General features: G+C 41.6%; 1 protein-coding gene across 8 annotated transcripts in view; it reads right to left on the reverse strand.

The window, feature by feature from the left end:
* The window catches only part of MIB1 (MIB E3 ubiquitin protein ligase 1), an 86,428-nt gene extending 69,401 nt beyond the window's left edge, over nucleotides 1-17,027 (reverse strand). For 5 of the 8 annotated variants that reach the window (XM_075141996.1, XM_075141995.1, XM_075141994.1 and 2 more), the window contains exons 1-4: nucleotides 16,365-17,025; nucleotides 5,170-5,341; nucleotides 2,237-2,366; nucleotides 319-423 (exon numbers count right to left, since the gene is read on the reverse strand). In XM_075141996.1, the coding sequence (XP_074998097.1) occupies nucleotides 319-423; nucleotides 2,237-2,366; nucleotides 5,170-5,341; nucleotides 16,365-16,593 (636 nt within the window). In that variant the 5' untranslated portion in view covers nucleotides 16,594-17,025. Of the gene's footprint in view, nucleotides 1-318; nucleotides 424-2,236; nucleotides 2,367-5,169; nucleotides 5,342-8,734; nucleotides 8,822-10,518; nucleotides 10,597-16,364 lie in introns of those variants that run through there. The other 3 variants (XM_075142001.1, XM_075142000.1, XM_075141999.1) reach the window with 3 other exon arrangements.
* Between the last annotated feature and the right edge of the window lie 471 nt (nucleotides 17,028-17,498).

The following is a 17,498-nucleotide window of genomic DNA, read 5'->3' on the forward strand; positions in this document are numbered from 1 at the left end:
TTCTTTTTCTTTTCTGAATTTTAATTCAAGCACAATAGCAGCACAGTAAGATAATCATGTACGCAATGTAAATATTTACTATACTCTGGCAGAAACCAGCCCTTAACTTTAAGTTATTCACATATTTTATAAATTCCCAGATCAGACTTTCTTCCTAATACATATGCATGATCCATACAGCTGTATTCACAATGACCTGACTAATAGCATGCAAACTGACAAAAGGTATTACAAAAGCAGGATAATAAAGCACAACAAGTTATTCTTACTACCCTTCCCCCACCATGCATTTTACCCTTTGTGTTCTTTTATACTTACCATGCCCTCAAAGCCAACTCTGTAAAGGTTTTTAGCACCATTGTCCCAAAGAACATATGCTGCACTATGTGGACTCGACGCACTCCAATCTTGGATTTCAGTTACCTATTCAGTGTTAAAAATAAGAAGATTGTTTCTAAAACAAAGACTTAGAAGCACAATTTGAACTTAAAACCTTATTCATCTCTTCAGAATAATTCAGGATACAGCAGTTCTACTGAATTTAATAAAATTTATTCTGAAGCTGTTTTCTGTTTGATATGAGTGTTCCCTAGGTGTCTTAATAGGATGGCAGCCTGAATATATACTTCGTAGGCCTATTTTTCTTTTGTATATTTGGTAGGTAATCTAACTACGTAAGTAGAGAAAAAAATCTGAACTGTAAAAATTTATTTTATGATGCTCTGACATGTTCTTATTAGAAGCAGCATTTAACTAAGAAAGGCAGGATGAAAACTATTTTAATTGCTTCAACTTGTCTGGTTTAACCTGCATTAGCCTAGTGGCGGTGCACTATGTTAGGAGACAAAGTTTTATTTCCAGAGCCAATCTGTTCAACAACAGTACAAAAGAAGGAGAGTGAAAAGGACTTTCCCTGACATTTCTGAAATCATGAGATCATGCACCAAATTCTGAAAACACTTCCATTATTCAAAAAAATCAATTTCCAGAATTTGTCTTCATTCTTATTTGTATTTATTTAAAAGCTGTTTCTGCTATGTATCATCTGCTTTTCCTCATTAAAAACATTTATACGCATTTATACATAATTTCAGCTTGCAAATAAACCCACTAATTCAAGTTTAATACATAAAGCAGACAATGCAGGATAAGACTCTCATTTTGCAAAGTTTCAGAGATTTCAAAGCATCTTGCCAAATTCACAGCAAGGGGTAAATAATCAAGATGAAAAAAGCTGCATCTGAATATCCCTTGCTTTAAGAGATTTACATTCATTATTTCCTCTCAATAAAATCCAAAATTAAATCCCCAAAAGTCCTCAAGCTTCCATAAATATCTAGGATAAAAAATAGGCTAAATATCTTATTCAGGAACTTTTCACTTTCTTTTAAATGCTGCTTAAGTGTACTAAAAATAAATACAACAAAAAACACCAGTTCACCAAGATATAGGGGCATCCAATTCTCCTTCTAGAACACCTCATATTTGGTGATAAAAGTCATAGTATATTTTACACTCCCTGCTGTATGTTCATACTTATAACGAACCTTCATTAGCTCTCAAGGTAAATGTAAGTTGTAAGCAGAAAATTTGCAAAGGTTATGATTAGCACATGTTATTCCATGCAATTTTCAATAAACCAAAATATTTTTATTATACAACAAATAAAACCCACTCACATAATGTCCTAAGCCAGTAGTATAATATCCACATCCAACACTTGCAAAGTTTTTAATTTTAAACTGGAAAAGTCTCTATAATTATTAGATGAAAAACAAAAATCCAGGGTGCAAGCACCGAAAACCAAAAGCAAGAGATACACAAAGGTACTGACCCACAAGCAATAAGACTACAGAATGCAGTGATGACCAGAAAGGGCTATTCCCGAGAGCTCTGTTTTTATACCAGCTCTCTAGTAATGCTGAAATATGCTCAAGATCTTACTGTTGTTACAAGCCAGTCTTAAACAGAACAACCAAGACAAATTTAGTAGTTCTAAAAATTTTGTGCTGGTATTGTAAAAATGTAAATTTAAATTTAAAATAACTGGTCACAGTATACATCCCATCCTCTTTCAAAATGCTTGAGCATTACAGAAAAAGATTAAAAAATGTCCAGCAAACTATAATAGCAACTTTTATGATGATATTTTTACTCTACAATTAGAAAGGCCACTGAGGCTGTTACATGACCATGCAGGAATGCATCTTCTTATTTAAACCAGTCTTATCTTTACCTTTCCTCTACGCCCATTGCCACCATCTTGATCTTCCCATTGCCAGTCAACTCCTCGCACCACCCTGGCACCTGCAAAGATTCCTCTTGCTGTAATTTTCTTTGATTTACGGCGAGACTCCAACAATACCCTGAAGTTATTAAAAGAAGAACCCACAAATGTCAAGATAATAAAGAAAGTCCAAAACGAATCTTTGGGGATGGGAAGGAAGGCATCTTGAAATAAAAATGAATGATTTGGTGCATGAATTGCATCCATTTAATTGTCAACTCGAACAGCAGCCCACAAGACAAAAAACCATGATCTTCCTAAATCTGATTTATTGTATGTTTATAAATAGTTTTTAATTCTAATGATAATTTCTTCTCCAAACTTCCTACTACCAGCAATAATCTTGTAAGCACTTACATATAGATCTTTAGTCATATTATTAAAATCATTAAAGAAACATACAGAGTCATATGAACAACACATTTCTGTTCCTCTTAGACGCACCCTAGGCCAATATTACTGTCCAACAATTGCCCTGGATTTTTATTCAGAATTATGCTATTAAGTAAAAGCTACATCTCTTTCCCCTCTATGTCTCAGTTTATTTTCTACATACTACTTATAGCATATCTTAGCAAAATTAATTCAATATATCAGCATCAATTTTTTCAGTCATAATACGTTATTTTTCTAAAGCAAACCTGTTCTTTCCCTCTGACTTCAACAGAATTGAAGTAGATAAGCCCAAACAGAACAGTTCGTGAGTATTTAACTTAAGAATAAAAACAAAGAGACAAACATTTTCCTGCCTTTTCCATCATCTCAAAAGCCACCGGTTTGCATGCAACCAGATTTCTTACTTCATGCCAGGAAAAAGTTGCCAGACAAAAGTATTTCTCAGCTGAAATTCTGAATGTTTCCTGATCTCTTCAGGAAGTGTATCACCCTCCTGCTAAACTTTTAACATCCAGCAGATGGCAGACAAGGAAAAAGTTAAACTGTTAGATTCTATTATTCTAATCAATGCAAAGAGCACATGAAAATATTAGCCATTTTTGTCTAAGTAATATAAAAGAGTGACAGAAAACACAAAGGTATGTTGTTCATAGCAGCATTTTAGAAAGATCTCAACACCTACAAAACTGAGACAAAAAACCAGCATACATTACTTTGGTATGCTGCCCATATGATATCCCAGACTCAAGAATAAAATAGGTAAAGCTTATGCTTTCCTTCATCCAAACATCCTTAGATGCCTCTTGCCATTTATCCTATGAGATATCCCTCAAATTCAATGGCACTGCTATGCCCTTTTCTCCTTCCTCAAACAGCTAACTTTAATCAATTTTTCTCAGCTAAGCTTGATCCAATAGAAACAGCTCCTTGGCAGACGAAGCTGCCTTCTAGATAAGAGTTGCAAAACAGAGCTCAATGGGGAGTAAACAAAGATAGGGAGAAAGTGACAAGATGCAAAAGATTTCCTGCAATTCTATACATTGCGTACAATCTATCTCCAAAGCTAAAAGTTATGATTTATACATCAGAACAGACCACTTAAAACTACAAAGGAATCTTCTTCAGGTAAAAAAAAAAAAAAAAAAGAAAAAAGTCTGGCAAGCATTCTCAAAAGCAATGAGATTTTTAAAAAAGAAATAAATAGAAAAACAGATTTGCATTTTGTTACCTATTCTCTATTCATTACACTAAGCCAGCATTTTCTACTCTTGGATTCAACTTCTAAGTCTTGTTCTGCATTAGAACATCATAATTGAGACACTAAGCTTATAATATCTATTTGGTACCTAGATCTGCTGGCATGAATCTCAAAAAAACAGAAGTTACTTTTTGATTAAGCCACTGACCTGGGCATTTGAGCTACAGTTAAACTTCAAGGCAAACGTTTGAGAAAATAAACACAGTCCCTACAAGACACAATACGAGAACTCAGTTTCTGTGCTCCAACCACTTCCCTTAACTGTAAAAGCACTGATAAAAGCACATCACTGAATTACAACATACTTGTAATCCTTACTTCTCCAAGAAGAAGAAATAAATGTTGCCTTACACACGTTGCATTTAACTAGTATCATATCTAACAAAAAAAGCTTCCAATGATTTAATGAAAGAACATTCTGGAGAGTTACCACAAAGGTGATACCACAGCATGTAGCCTTTACTCAATGTTTTACCATAGCTCTCCAAGTATTTAGTAACAGGCAAATAGCACTGTTCTCACTTAACCGGTGAAGATAAATCATGACAGAGAGGGGCTTTGGATGTAGACAAGTTATTTAAAGTCAGGAACACAAGAACAGCTATGCAAGAACACACTAATGGCCAATTTTGTTCAGAGTTCTTCGCTGGGAGACAATAATAGATGCTTAAGAAAAGAACATGAAAACCAAGGCAAGGCTAGAACAACCCTTCACAGCATCTTTTCTCTGCTTTCTGTAGTGAGCAGTTTAAGCAGTTCAAGTCAGAGGTTTTGTCTCCAGATCATTCTGTTTTTCATAGCCCACAAGAAGGGTATTTTCCCTCATCTGTCTACACCATTTTTTAACCTAATCAAACTTTCACATTCAGAAATTCATTGACAAATTGTTTTGTGATTACACATTGTGTAAAGATAACTGCCTTTGTTTCAAAGCTGCTATATGTTAACACAAGAACTAGGAAGACTGCAATGAGGTTAAAAGAAACTGAGTAATCATATCCTAATTTTTTTCTTTACTCCATTCCTTCTAAAATTTCCATGTTTTCCAAGCTCCAAAGATCTGCCCTAGCTACCCTCCCTCACAAAGAGGCATAGAACCGGTAACAGAATCTACACCTCAAGCCACTATCTTACCTAATCCAAGTTTCAGTAACCATATCTGCAGTTTAAAAGTTAACCACAATTAACTGTTCCTATTTAATTTCATGGGGAAAAAATTACGTTTTACCTTTCACTTCCTGGTGTGGTAATTCTGTAAAAACGATGCCTCAAGTGATGTTTGTCCCCATGATAGCAAACTGTGCACAAGTCATAATTTGTGCATTCAGCACATTTCCATCGGATGCCAATGATAGGTTGCTGTCGACAAGTATCACACATAGTCCCATCATGCTTGATACCTGTGGGGAGAAAAAGAAAAAGACGACTAACAACTTTGCTACATCACCACACAGATTTCTGTTGCACACCATTGTAATTTGAAACCATATACTAAAAAGTTAACAATAAAGAAAGGCTGCTAGTGATGTCCTATCAGCCTATATGACCGAGAGAAAAAAAGATAATGGACTTTGCCTCATATCTCCAGTTGTCAGTCTGTTCCTGAAATGTTCTACCTTTTCTCTGCACAAAAAGCTGAGAAAGCTATGTTTGCTTTTTTCCATCTATACAAATCAGAGAAAGAAAATGAGAAATCCTTTAACTACAAGTTAAAGGGTCAGAAATGCGTATATCAAAATATACTGGCAATCTGAAATTTTATCTCTGGATTAAGACTATCAACACACCTTATGCCACAAAGACTACTGCGTTCAACTGTACGTGACAGTTCGAAAACCATTGGTTCGACTTACACATTTCGTACCGTGGAAGAGGCAAGTGCTTATCTCTATCCTGTTTTATATGGTAAAAAATTAAGCTCTCTTGGCTTCATGAAAATTAGCTTCATGAAAATCTGTCACAATTTTTGAAGCGTTTTACTGCTTTATATGTCCGTTTTTTTGAAAAGAATGTGCCAAAGACAGACAGAGGTAACCCACCAGCACGTGCTCTCTCCAGCCTTCCACAGAAACTGAGTTTTCAGACTATTTACTCCTACAGCAGAGTGAAAGTGATCAGTCACAGACAGTTTCCATCCATGCATTCTGAATACAGTGAACAGCCACAAGTTTTAAAAAAAAAAAAAAAAATCAAATTCTGCCGCTGTTTGGAAAAAATTGAGCAATAGAAGAGAAAAGCACTGGCATTCAGTCTGTAGCACAAGATAAAAATGAGCACTAAAAGGTTGGAGTAACACAGAATTTCCCCAGTCACTCACCCTTAAAAAAAAAAAAACAGCCAAAAAACCAGATCATTCTGAAATTAGTGAGGAAAAAGAACGGGTTTTGTCCCCTCCAGAAGGGATGTTTTTGGAAATTACTGCCAATAAACCTATTAGTCACTTGTGTCCAACAGCTGAGCCACCTGCAGTGAAGAAAAATCAACAGTTGGAAAGGCAAAACTGAAGGAAATGCCTTCTTGTCAGATCATTTCACAGAATTACATAAGAGCTGAGGTTGGAAGTAACCTCTGGAAATTGTATAGTCCAACCACCACTGCTCAAAGCAGGGTAAACTGGAGCCGGTTGCCAAGGACCATATCCAGTCAGGTTTTGAGCACCTCCAAGAACGCAGACTCCACAACCTCTGGACAGCCTGTTCCAGTGTTCAATCATCCCTAGAGCAAAAATGTTTCTTCTTATGCTTAAGTGGAAATTCCTGTATTTCAATTTGTGCCCATTGCCGCTTGTCCTGTCACTTTACACCACTGAAAAGAGCCTGGCTCCATCCTTTTTACAATCCCCATCAGGTATTTATATACACTGGTAAGATCCCCCGAGCCTTCTCTTCTCCAGCCTAAAGACCACCAGATCCCTCAGCCTCTCCTCATACCAGGTGCCTTAAGATCCCTTAAAACGCATTTGCAACCCTTCGCTTGACACACTCAGTCCGTCCACGTCTCTTTTGCACTGGGGAGCCCAGAACTGGACAGAGCACTCCAGGTGTGGCCTCACCAGTGCTGAGTGGAGGGGAAGGATCACCTCCCTCAACCTGCTGGCAACACTCCTCCTAACGCAGCCCAGGATACCACTGTCCTTCATTGCCACAAGGGCACATCGCTGGCTCATGGTCACTTGGTTGTCCGCTGAGACCCTCAGGTCCTTTCCTGCAAATTTGCTTTCCAGCCACTTGTCCCCAGTTTGTACCAGTTATTCCTCCCCAAGTGCAAGACTCAGCCTTTCCCTTTGTTGAATTACATGAGATTCCTGTTGGCCCATTTCTCCAGCCTGTCAAGGTCCCTCTGAATGCCAGCAAAATCATCTCGTGTATCATTTCTCCTAACCAAGAAGGCTTCTCACTTCACCCCCTTCCAATCTTGATTATAAACATACTTAGGAAGATTTCTGGCCTCATGATTAAAAATTTTCCTGATGCACGAATGTTGGAATAAATATTTAGTTAAGGCTGGAAAACCAATGCATTTGGAGCAAAGACTGCACAAAGCATCACAGAGATATGAGCACCTCTTCAAGACAGCCAAAAATAGCCTTCACTGACAACAAAAACCCTGAAACTGCTGATGTTATACTAAATGATCACTAATTCCTGGAGCAGTTCATGACTAAGGCAGCATCCACATCTTGACCACAAAGTCTGTGCTGAAATTTTGAAGGTCTGGCACGGACAAGTCCTATAACCCATAACATTATGCGCCACCTCCAACTGCCAGACAACACACCTCGTATACCATAATCGTTCTTTCTAACTAACTTTCTACAGTTAAAAAGTATTTGCTGCCCGGTAACAGCAACTAAAAATGCTATTTTTCTACAAAACAAGAACTTGGAAATCACCCATGCATTTTCTCCCCACACACAACTCTATCAATGACCTTGTTCCCAATGTGGAGGGTTAACATCAAAGAGAAAGCTATCTTTCTTCTTGTGTACACTGAGACTTTGATGTCTGGTATCTGTTGATTATCTGTAACACTCAAAAAGATTGTATCAGCTATGATCTCGCAGTGGCTGCCTCACTGCCTATGAATTGTATTGAACCATTTTACTACTTTTTTGGTAGTCTTCAAGAGCAGGTGCATTAAAAGGGCTCAGATAACCTGTTACTGTTTTGTTGCCTTGCTTAAAAAGTCTAACTAGTTATGGCACTTGGGATTGAGGGGTGATATTTGTGGGTTTTTTTAAAATTGATTGCTGAATTGGTATTTCACATAGAAACAGAAAAGTTACACATCTTTGAAATTTTTTTTAACGGTTGCTGAACTTCAGGGAAGACAGCTTGCCAAGGATCACATTTATTCTACATGTAAAAGGACTGAGGAATTGGGTGCTGCAGCAATCTTCAATTTGTCCGAGCAGCAGCAAAGAGAGCAAAAGAGAAGTATAATCATGAGTCATGTAATACAGAACTAGGTCATCTCACAGTAAACTTAAATAAAAACTAAACATTTCTAGCCAGTGAGGCAAAAGCTGCTGTGGAAAAACTCAGAAAAACTTCCTTACGGAACATCAAGAAAAAAAAATATACAAAGATGTTTGACTCAAAAACCATTTTACTGACTATAGTGCCTGGGACTTAAAAGAGAACAGTGCATGGCTGTATTTGAAGTCTCTGATCGAGAGTGTCACATCTCTATCTCACAGATCCCTAAACACCATCCTGATAGATATAGCCTTTCTTCATCCATTCCCTGACGTATTATTCCAGCAGCAACACCCACTTCAGTGCATGCCTCACCTGACCACGCTGCTCCATTCTTTCCATTATGCCAGCAAAAGGTCTTTGCAGAGTTGAACTGGAAACTGGATCAAGAAACATACCCAGCTGAAAAACAGCCAGGAGGAAAAATATTCAGCTGGATTGGTTTCCCAATCCCGTTCTTTGCGGTGCTGCACAACACTGCTGGCACGACAAACAAAGCATTGCAGGACAGGAGCAGGCAAGTAATCCTGTTATGGAATGTTTAACCACTGCACTAGAGATCTGGAGGGAGAAGTAGATTTGTATGCCTCTGGTGACAGTGGACTAAGAGTTTCAACTTCACCTGCTGAAACAAGGTGCTACTACTGGATCACAAAATGTGATAGCTAAACTCTTATTCACGTTCATAATACAAACAAAATGAACTATTTAAATCAATAGCATGTTTTAAAGAAGGTTAAAAGAAATTTTTTTTTTTTTAAGTTGAACTAGATATTATAGGTACACAAGTGTGGTGGGTTAACCTCGCCTGGCTGCCACCCAGCTGCTCTCTCACTCCCCCTCCTCAACAGGACAGGGAGTAAAAATAAAATGAAAAAGCTTGTAGGTTGAGATTAAAGTGAGATCACTTACCAATTACCATCACAGGCAAAGCAGACTTGACTTGGGGAAAATTAAATTTATTGCCAATTAAAAAAAAAAGAGGATGGTGAGAAAGACAAAAACTAAAACACCTTCTCCCTACACTCCCCTTTCTTCCCAGACTCAACTTCACTCCCTCATTCCCAACTCCTCTACCTCCCTGCTTCTCCCCAGGGGACATAGAATCATACAATCATTTCTTTTGGAAAAGACCCTTAAGATCATCGAGTCCAACCATTAATCTAACACTACCAAGTCCACCACTAAACCATGTCCCTAAGCACCGTGTCTACACGTCTTTTAAATGCCTGCAGGGATGATGACTCAACCACTTCTCTGAGCAGCCTTTTCCAACGCCTGACAACCCTTTCAGTGAAGAAATTTTGGTAAAGATGGGAAATGGGGCGTTTATAGTCTGTCCACAACATCTCCTCACACTTTTCCCCTGCTCCAGCATGGGTCCTCTCCATGGGCTGCAGTCCTTCAGGAAAACACAGCTCAAGCGTGGGCTCTCCATGGGCTGCAGCTTCCCTCAGGGCATATCCACCCGCTCCAGCATGGGGTCCTCCATGGGCTGCAGTGTGGATACCTGCTCCACTGTGGCCCTCCCATGGGCTGCAAGGGGACAACCTGAATCACTGTGGTCTCCATCTACTCATCACAATTCAGTACCAAGGACCTGATGTTGGCACTACACACATTTGGGAGGAGGGAAGGAGACATTATTTCTAATGTTTCAGACTAGCTCTGCTCTAGCCCAGTGGACTGAATGCTCATCAGCATTGAGATCATATCTTTCAATTTACTTTCACAAAAAAGTAAACCAGTTTGTGTACTCCAAAACCACACCATGACGTAAATCGAAGCACAGTACACAGGAACAACGAGGAGACTGGGTCAAGTGTAGGCTCTAGAGCCAAACTGAAATCCTGACCCAAACGCAACCTGTATCTGTCATATAAACCACTTCCGCTCTTCGAAAGGAAGGCTGTTTAAGAAAGATTGAGAAACACAAACTTTACAAAGTTTGTATTAGGAAAGAATGCCTTAATTAAACTACTGGAATACATTAAAGTGCCATAAAACCTTCAGAATTCAAACATCAGCCCTGCAGCTGGCCAGCTGTGAAACAGAAGAGCACTTTAGCTCCCAAAAATCAGATAATGCAAAAACTAAACCTCTAAATAGTCTTCAAAATTTCCTAGGAGCAGGTTATTTCAAAATGAAACAGGTTTTGTATCATCCTCCATACGGCACTGAAAAAGACAAAAGAAACCAGGTAATGAGAAGGGTACTTTCATCATGACTAATTACTTTTAAATAGCTGCCATTTCCTAATGTCCCTCCAACCTTAACACACCATAAAATCCAGTATTTCTAATCTCCACTTGTCATTAATGTTTTTACTATTTGCATTTCATATTAGCTTCCTATCTTTATGTCCCTGCCACGGTTATTTTCACTTTTGTCATCTATTCCCAAATCTTTCCCGGATCACCTAGCCCACCATTCCTCTGTCACCACTCATTTATACATCAATTTTACAGCCTTTGCCTACAAGTTTTTTAAATCCATGCTCGTTCTTAAAGCCGTGAAAGGAACCAATAGCAGTGATGCTCAAATTGCTATTTGAATTTGTTACAAACATCTCTATTATATTAAAGATAATTTTCAGACGCGGCAATATGCAACAGTCCAATAAAAGAACATTTTAACAGTAAAATAAGATATACAAGAGGTATCCATACCACTCACTGTTAAGCATAGCAGAAGTCAATAGTGATTTCAATTACTTCTCAGAACCCACAAAATTTGGTTTCCAATGGACTCGCTATACTCTAGAGAACCCTAATAAGCCAAAATCCTTTCATATCATAATGACAATACTACCATCAGGCAAGGGATATCACACACTACTTAGAAAACTGATTCATTTACACCCCAATTTAAAAAGCAATACCAATGTTTTGTTCTTCCTATTATTCCACTCCAGATAATTTTTACACTATGGCCAGACTCCAGGCAAATTGAAAACAAAGCATTCTTAGAGATTAACCAGATTCCGACAAATTCTGTGAAAACTCAAATCAGTGTCCCCACAAACATAACTCATTTACTAAATACCCTGTTCGGCAGCAGCCAGCTAACCAATTATTATATACAAGACATGCCAGACTTGCCAAAGCATGTGTCCTATCTGGTAAGGGTATCACAAGGTACATGAGGAGGGAGAGGATTATTGTGTAGCAGACATGGGGGAAGGGCAGGAAGAACAAAGGACATGTTTATTTAAAAAAAAAAACCCAAACCCCAGGCTTCCCAAGTACCACTGCTCATGAAGCTATTAGATTTTTTTTACTTGTGAGGGGTTCTGTAAGTATTTACAAATAGCCCCTAAAAAAACCTTGACTAAGACAATTTGCCTTAAATTACACTTGATGTGCTAAAAGCAAGAACAAATAAACAAATACTTAGGATAAATCATCCGAGGTGCTCTAGCTTTTACAATGTTCCGACATGTATGACTTCATGACGATTTATGCAACTCTTCAGGTTACAGAAAACTATTAATACAGAAAGGCACTCTGGTCTTCAACAGATAGCACCTAAATTTTCAATATTAGCAGAACACAGCACATAGAGCTTTCCACGCCACACAGATGCTCACTCTAGCTGTGGGATAATTCCACGACAAGATTCCATTTCCTGACCCCAGCCCCTCCACCATCTCCCCTTATTCAAACACAATTGAGTAAATATTTTAAGCAGGAAAATAACATTGTTACTTTGAACCAACCATATAAAAGAGGAAATGGATGACAAACGAATTTTTGCCTAAGCTTTGTAGAAAGCAAATCTTCAGAAAGAGAATAAACACAGAAAGTTTCTGTAATAATCATGAGTATTATGTGAACATAATCAGGAGCGCTCTCTACAAACATGCTACTGTACAGCCTTTACCTTTGGCAAAAGGCTGCCTTCCCTTCTAAATATAAAGCTTGGGTTTATATACTTTCAGCTTCTGTTCAGTAACTCAGAAGACTACTCCTTTCTGTTTCTTTTCCACAAGACTACCAGAAAAAGGGAACTCTCAAGATTCCCAGATCCGGGCAAAAGGCTACTTTACAGAAAGACCAGGATTTATTTGCAAGTAATCAGATAACCACGCTACACTGCTAATGTATCGCATCCCACCACTTACTCCATTTAGGAGCCAACTACACAGGACCTAACTGAAGTTTCCTTTCTTCTAACTGAAGTTTCCTTTCTTTTCAGATTCTTAGTTTACTAGTCCCTCTCAATCGCTCTGTCTTGCTTAAAGAAATGCTGGCCAATGTAAATATGATCACCAATGGGCAGCTAATACAGCTAGCTTGGTAGACATAACCGAAAAACAAAACAAAACTTGATATCACAAATCATTCATTACCCAGATGACTACATGTGGAGCAAACAGCTTACAAGAGATACTTCATGTAAATCATCGATGACTTTTTATTTTAAAGAAGATCGTTCTAAAGTCTTCTAAAGTGCCGGGTCCTGCACTTCGGCCACAACAACCCCAGGCAACGCTACAGGCTTGGGGAAGAGTGGCTGGAAAGCTGCCCAGAGGAAAAGGACCTGGGGGTACTGGTTGACAGCCGGCTGAACATGAGCCGGCAGTGTGCTCAGGTGGCCAAGAAGGCCAACGGCATCCTGGCCTGTATCAGAAATAGTGTGGCCAGCAGGAATAGGGAGGTGATCGTGCCCCTGTACTCGGCACTGGTGAGGCCGCACCTCGAATACTGTGTTCAGTTTTGGGCCCCTCACTACAAGAAGGACATGGAGGTGCTGGAGCGCGTCCAGAGGAGGGCAACGAAGCTGGTGAAGGGCCTGGAGCACAAGTCTTATGAGGAGGGGCTGAGGGAACTGGGGTTGTTTAGCCTGGAGAAGAGGAGGCTGAGGGGAGACCTCATCGCGCTCTACAACTACCTGAAAGGAGGGTGTAGCGAGGTGGGTGTTGGTCTCTTCTCCCAAGTAACTAGCGATAGGACAAGAGGAAATGGCCTCAAGTTGCGCCAAGGAAGGTTTAGATTGAACATTAGGAAAAATTTCTTTACTGAAAGAGTGGTCAGGCCTTGGAACAGGCTGCCCAGGGAAGTGGTGGAGTCACCATCCCTGGAGGTATTTAAAAGACGTGTAGATGAGGCCCTTAGGGACATGGTGTAGTGGGCATGGTGGTGTTGGGTTGACGGTTGGACACGATGATCTTAGAGGTCTTTTCCAACCTGTATGATTCTATGATTCTATGATTCTTAGTACTAAGACTATTTAAGTTGCATAGTCTTGCAATGCTGGTAATAGCCTACAAGCATTAAAATACAAGAACAGTACATCATTAAGGCTATGAAATGTTGTTCTGGCATTAAAGGAAACCATATACATATATATGCACATACATGTATCAAACTTAAGGTTGGTTTGTTTGTTTTTTTAATAGAATGAGCTTCAAATATTACTTCTATAACACAATTGGTTCCTGATGCATCACTACTGTTTCTGGCTGCACAGGCCTCAAACTCATCAAAGCAGCAACTCTGGCTGCAAGCACTGCTGTTAAGAACTTATAATCAAGTCTGGTTTTGAATACCTAATAAAAAGAACTCCCAGCAATAAATAATTTTGCTTTCTACTGCTGTATTTTTATATTTATTCTCACTATAAACTTACAGTCATGTTGTGACTGTAAATTTATGAATCGGAGAAATTTTTTTTCATTTTAAACTATAAGCCACAATTGAGCACTGTGCTAAGTATCATCAAACCAAAATCCACTCCATATTTTATACCATTTCCTTGCTCAACAGTATAATTATTAACACTACAGGTAGAAATTCCTATCACCTAATGCTACTTTTCCTGTAACTATTTATATCAAAATTATCTAAATGTCCCTAGAGATGTATCAAACTATCATCCAAAGTCAGAGTCCCTTATTCTAAACAATGGATAGACACTACCATGGAGAAAAATAAGTAATTACATATAGGTGGAAAACTGAAGAAGGGAAGTGATTTGCCCAAGAATACAAAGTGAATCAGTAGTAAAACCAGGATTTCAGTCCAAATTGACAGCACCCTAATTCCATGAACTTTGCCCTTTTGCTGCTACTACTTCACAGATTTTTACTCTTCCTATCTCCAGGGAACCATGACCTCAAAAGTAACTCCCTCTAGCAAAAAGCAACCCTGGGTAGCTCCACGCAGCAGTTCCGTGAGGATGATGCACGCGTTGGCCAAAAACCTCAGGAAGAGAAATCCCATTTTGCAAAGCCTGAAAACAGCAATGTTTATGAGTTTTTCCCACAGCAATACACATAGTCCTACCTGAAGCAGAAATTAAAATTCTAATATAAAAGCATAAACATAACTGAAAATTAGAAGAAATAAAGCAGAAAAAAAAACAACAAAAAAAACCCCAGGGACTTAAAACTGAGTATTAAGTGTAGGCCTCCAGATGCGGTTAACAGGATACTGTCAGCTTGCAAATATGTCAAGCAGAGCTAGAATAATGAGCATTCAAGGCTCATATTCAACATTTATGCATACACTTCAGTTTTAAGCAGAAGTAGTCCCACTGGTTTCTACAGGACATCAAATGCAGGTAAAGTTTCAAAGCATAAACATCTGCAAGACAAGGACCAACAACTTGAAAGACTACTCTTAACTTCTGGTTCCAAGGTCCATTTCAAAAAGATTTTCAGCTCATTTTAATAGCATCTACCCTCCAAAACAACAACAAAAAACCAACCATGAAGCAAGGGGAGAGGAAGGTACCCAGACATCGAAAAATTAAATCCACCTCAAAGGCTCACCATGCAATGTGTGTTTTTTTTCTTCTTAGCAACATTTTTGTAATTAATTAGAATGAATTCCACGATTCTGTCTCTTCAAAAGTCTTTTAGCTTCAACCCACTGCTGTAATTTTCCTTTCTGTAACACTACACATAGCTGGCTCAAAGATGGTCTCTCCATCATATTCTAAATAAAAGACATGTTACAAAAGCAGTACATCCAAGTACCCCAACAAATCAGTCCAATCACGTCATTATCGAGGCAATCCTGCTCGGCCCAAAATCACCTCGGTATATTTCTGATGAAACCGAACAACATATTTTTCTTTATGAGTTTTCACTGTAAAAACAGGTGCTAAAATGAACATTTCCCTGCAGTGTTTGCAACACTAACACTGCCGCATAATGTCAGTGCAGATCTAAATCTGTTGTCCAAACTGTCCTGAATCTAAAGCACAAATATCAAGCAGCCAAGTAATTAAAAGAATGAATGAATGCATTTTTTTCCAGTATCTTCACTATTTTACAACATGTCTGGCAATACAGATAAAAGGCAACGTGCAGATTACAAGATAAAACAGTATTTGAACCTCTTAATGTAATCTTTAGCAAAAAGGTGCTACACCTATTTTCTGCAATCCTCCCTATACTTGAGTCAGAATGACTGCCACCATTTTACAAAACAGCTCCAAAATATAAATTCAAGATTGGAGGGGGAGGGGGGAAAGGGATAAAAACAAAACAAAACCTTGAGGTACCATCCTCTCGGTTCCCTCCCTCCACTCCCCCCCCCCAGCATACTGGGAGCCTGCTCTCTACGGCGGATCACTTTTGCTTTGTCTACCCCAATTTAAAAGTCCCAAGAGAACTTCTCCTCTCCCCACGGCCACACACTATATATTTATTCTAAGTTAGCGTATACATATACATACGCACGCACACACATAGACACCCACGGGCAGCCATGCGAAGGGAGGGGGAAGGGTAGCTGACTTGCCCCCCACAAAACCGAGAGGGAAAGGCGCACCCCGAGAAGGGAAAGGAGGGGAGCAATCCGCCCCCAGGGACGGGCCCCCGACCCTCACCCCGCTGCGGGGGCCCTCGGGTGCTGCCCCCCGCACCCCCCACAGCCGCGCGGGGCTCGTGCGGGCTCGCCCCTTCCCTCCCACCGCGCCCCCGGCCGCCGCTCACCGGTGGGCGCGCTGTCGAGGATGCGGAGGTCGTAGGCCCCGGAGCAGCGGTAGTTGGCGGCGGTGCCGTTGTCCCACACCACGACCACCTCCTCGGGGCTCTCGAAGCTGCGGACGGTGCCCACATGGCCCTCGCCGCCATCCTGCTTCCCCCACTTCCAGTCCGGGCCCCGGACCACCCGGGCCCCGACTCCCTCCACCATCACCCGGTTGTTCCGCGAGCTGCTCATCCCGGCGACGCCCCGCGGGCCCGAGCCCCGGGGCGGCTGGAGGGGGCGCGCAGCCCGCAGGCGGCGAAGGGGGACCCCGATGGGGATGGCTGCCTCGGGCGCAGGGAGAGAGGACACGGGCCGCGGGTGCCGGTGCGGCGCGGGAGGGAGGGGAGCGGGAGGAAGGGGGGCAATCCTGACGCGACGGTGAGCGGAGGAGGGAAGGACCCTTCCGACGGGCCGGGGGACGCGACCGGGGCGGCGGGAGCCGACGGGCGGGAGCCTCCGGCCGACTCTTCTTGCTTGCTTGCTTGCTTGCTTGCTTGCTTGCTTGCTACCTACCTACCAACGCACCCATCCCCAGCAGCGGTCCCCCCCCGACCCGCGGTGCCCGCTCGCACCCCACCGCGGCAAGCCACCGCCGGCCCCGCTCGCCCGCCGCTACATCCGGGAACTGCGGCCGCGACAGCGGCAGCACCAGGGAGACCGACGGCGGCCGCCAGCGCCCGCCTCCCCGCCCTGCGCATGCGCCCGGTATCAGCGCCTCTGCGCAGGCGCAGCGCGGCGGGGCCTGGGCGAGGCGGTGCGGCGCTCGAGCGCCACCTGCGGAGCCGGGGTGGGCACTGACCGGCGCGTCCGGTGCTCGGTGCTGCCGCCCCCACCCCCTTCCCCAAACCGGCCGCGGGCCTGTGCCGGTTGAAATGGGAGGAAGCAGAGGAGGGAACAGGGGTTTATTTACCCCTGCCGGCGGAGCTGCCCGGGGTTCCTCCAAGTCGCCAGCCCGGCGGTTCCTTCTGGGGACGCGGGCGCCGTGGAGTCCCCCCGAGGGCTGCGGCCCCGCCCCGCCCGGCGCTGAGGTGATTTTGGCGGCAGCGGCAGGGAGGCCGCTCCTGCGGCCAGGCTTCCCAAACCGCCCTCTTCCCTCG

This window comes from Calonectris borealis, chromosome 2 (assembly GCF_964195595.1).
Source record: "Calonectris borealis chromosome 2, bCalBor7.hap1.2, whole genome shotgun sequence".
Lineage (NCBI taxonomy): Eukaryota > Metazoa > Chordata > Aves > Procellariiformes > Procellariidae > Calonectris > Calonectris borealis.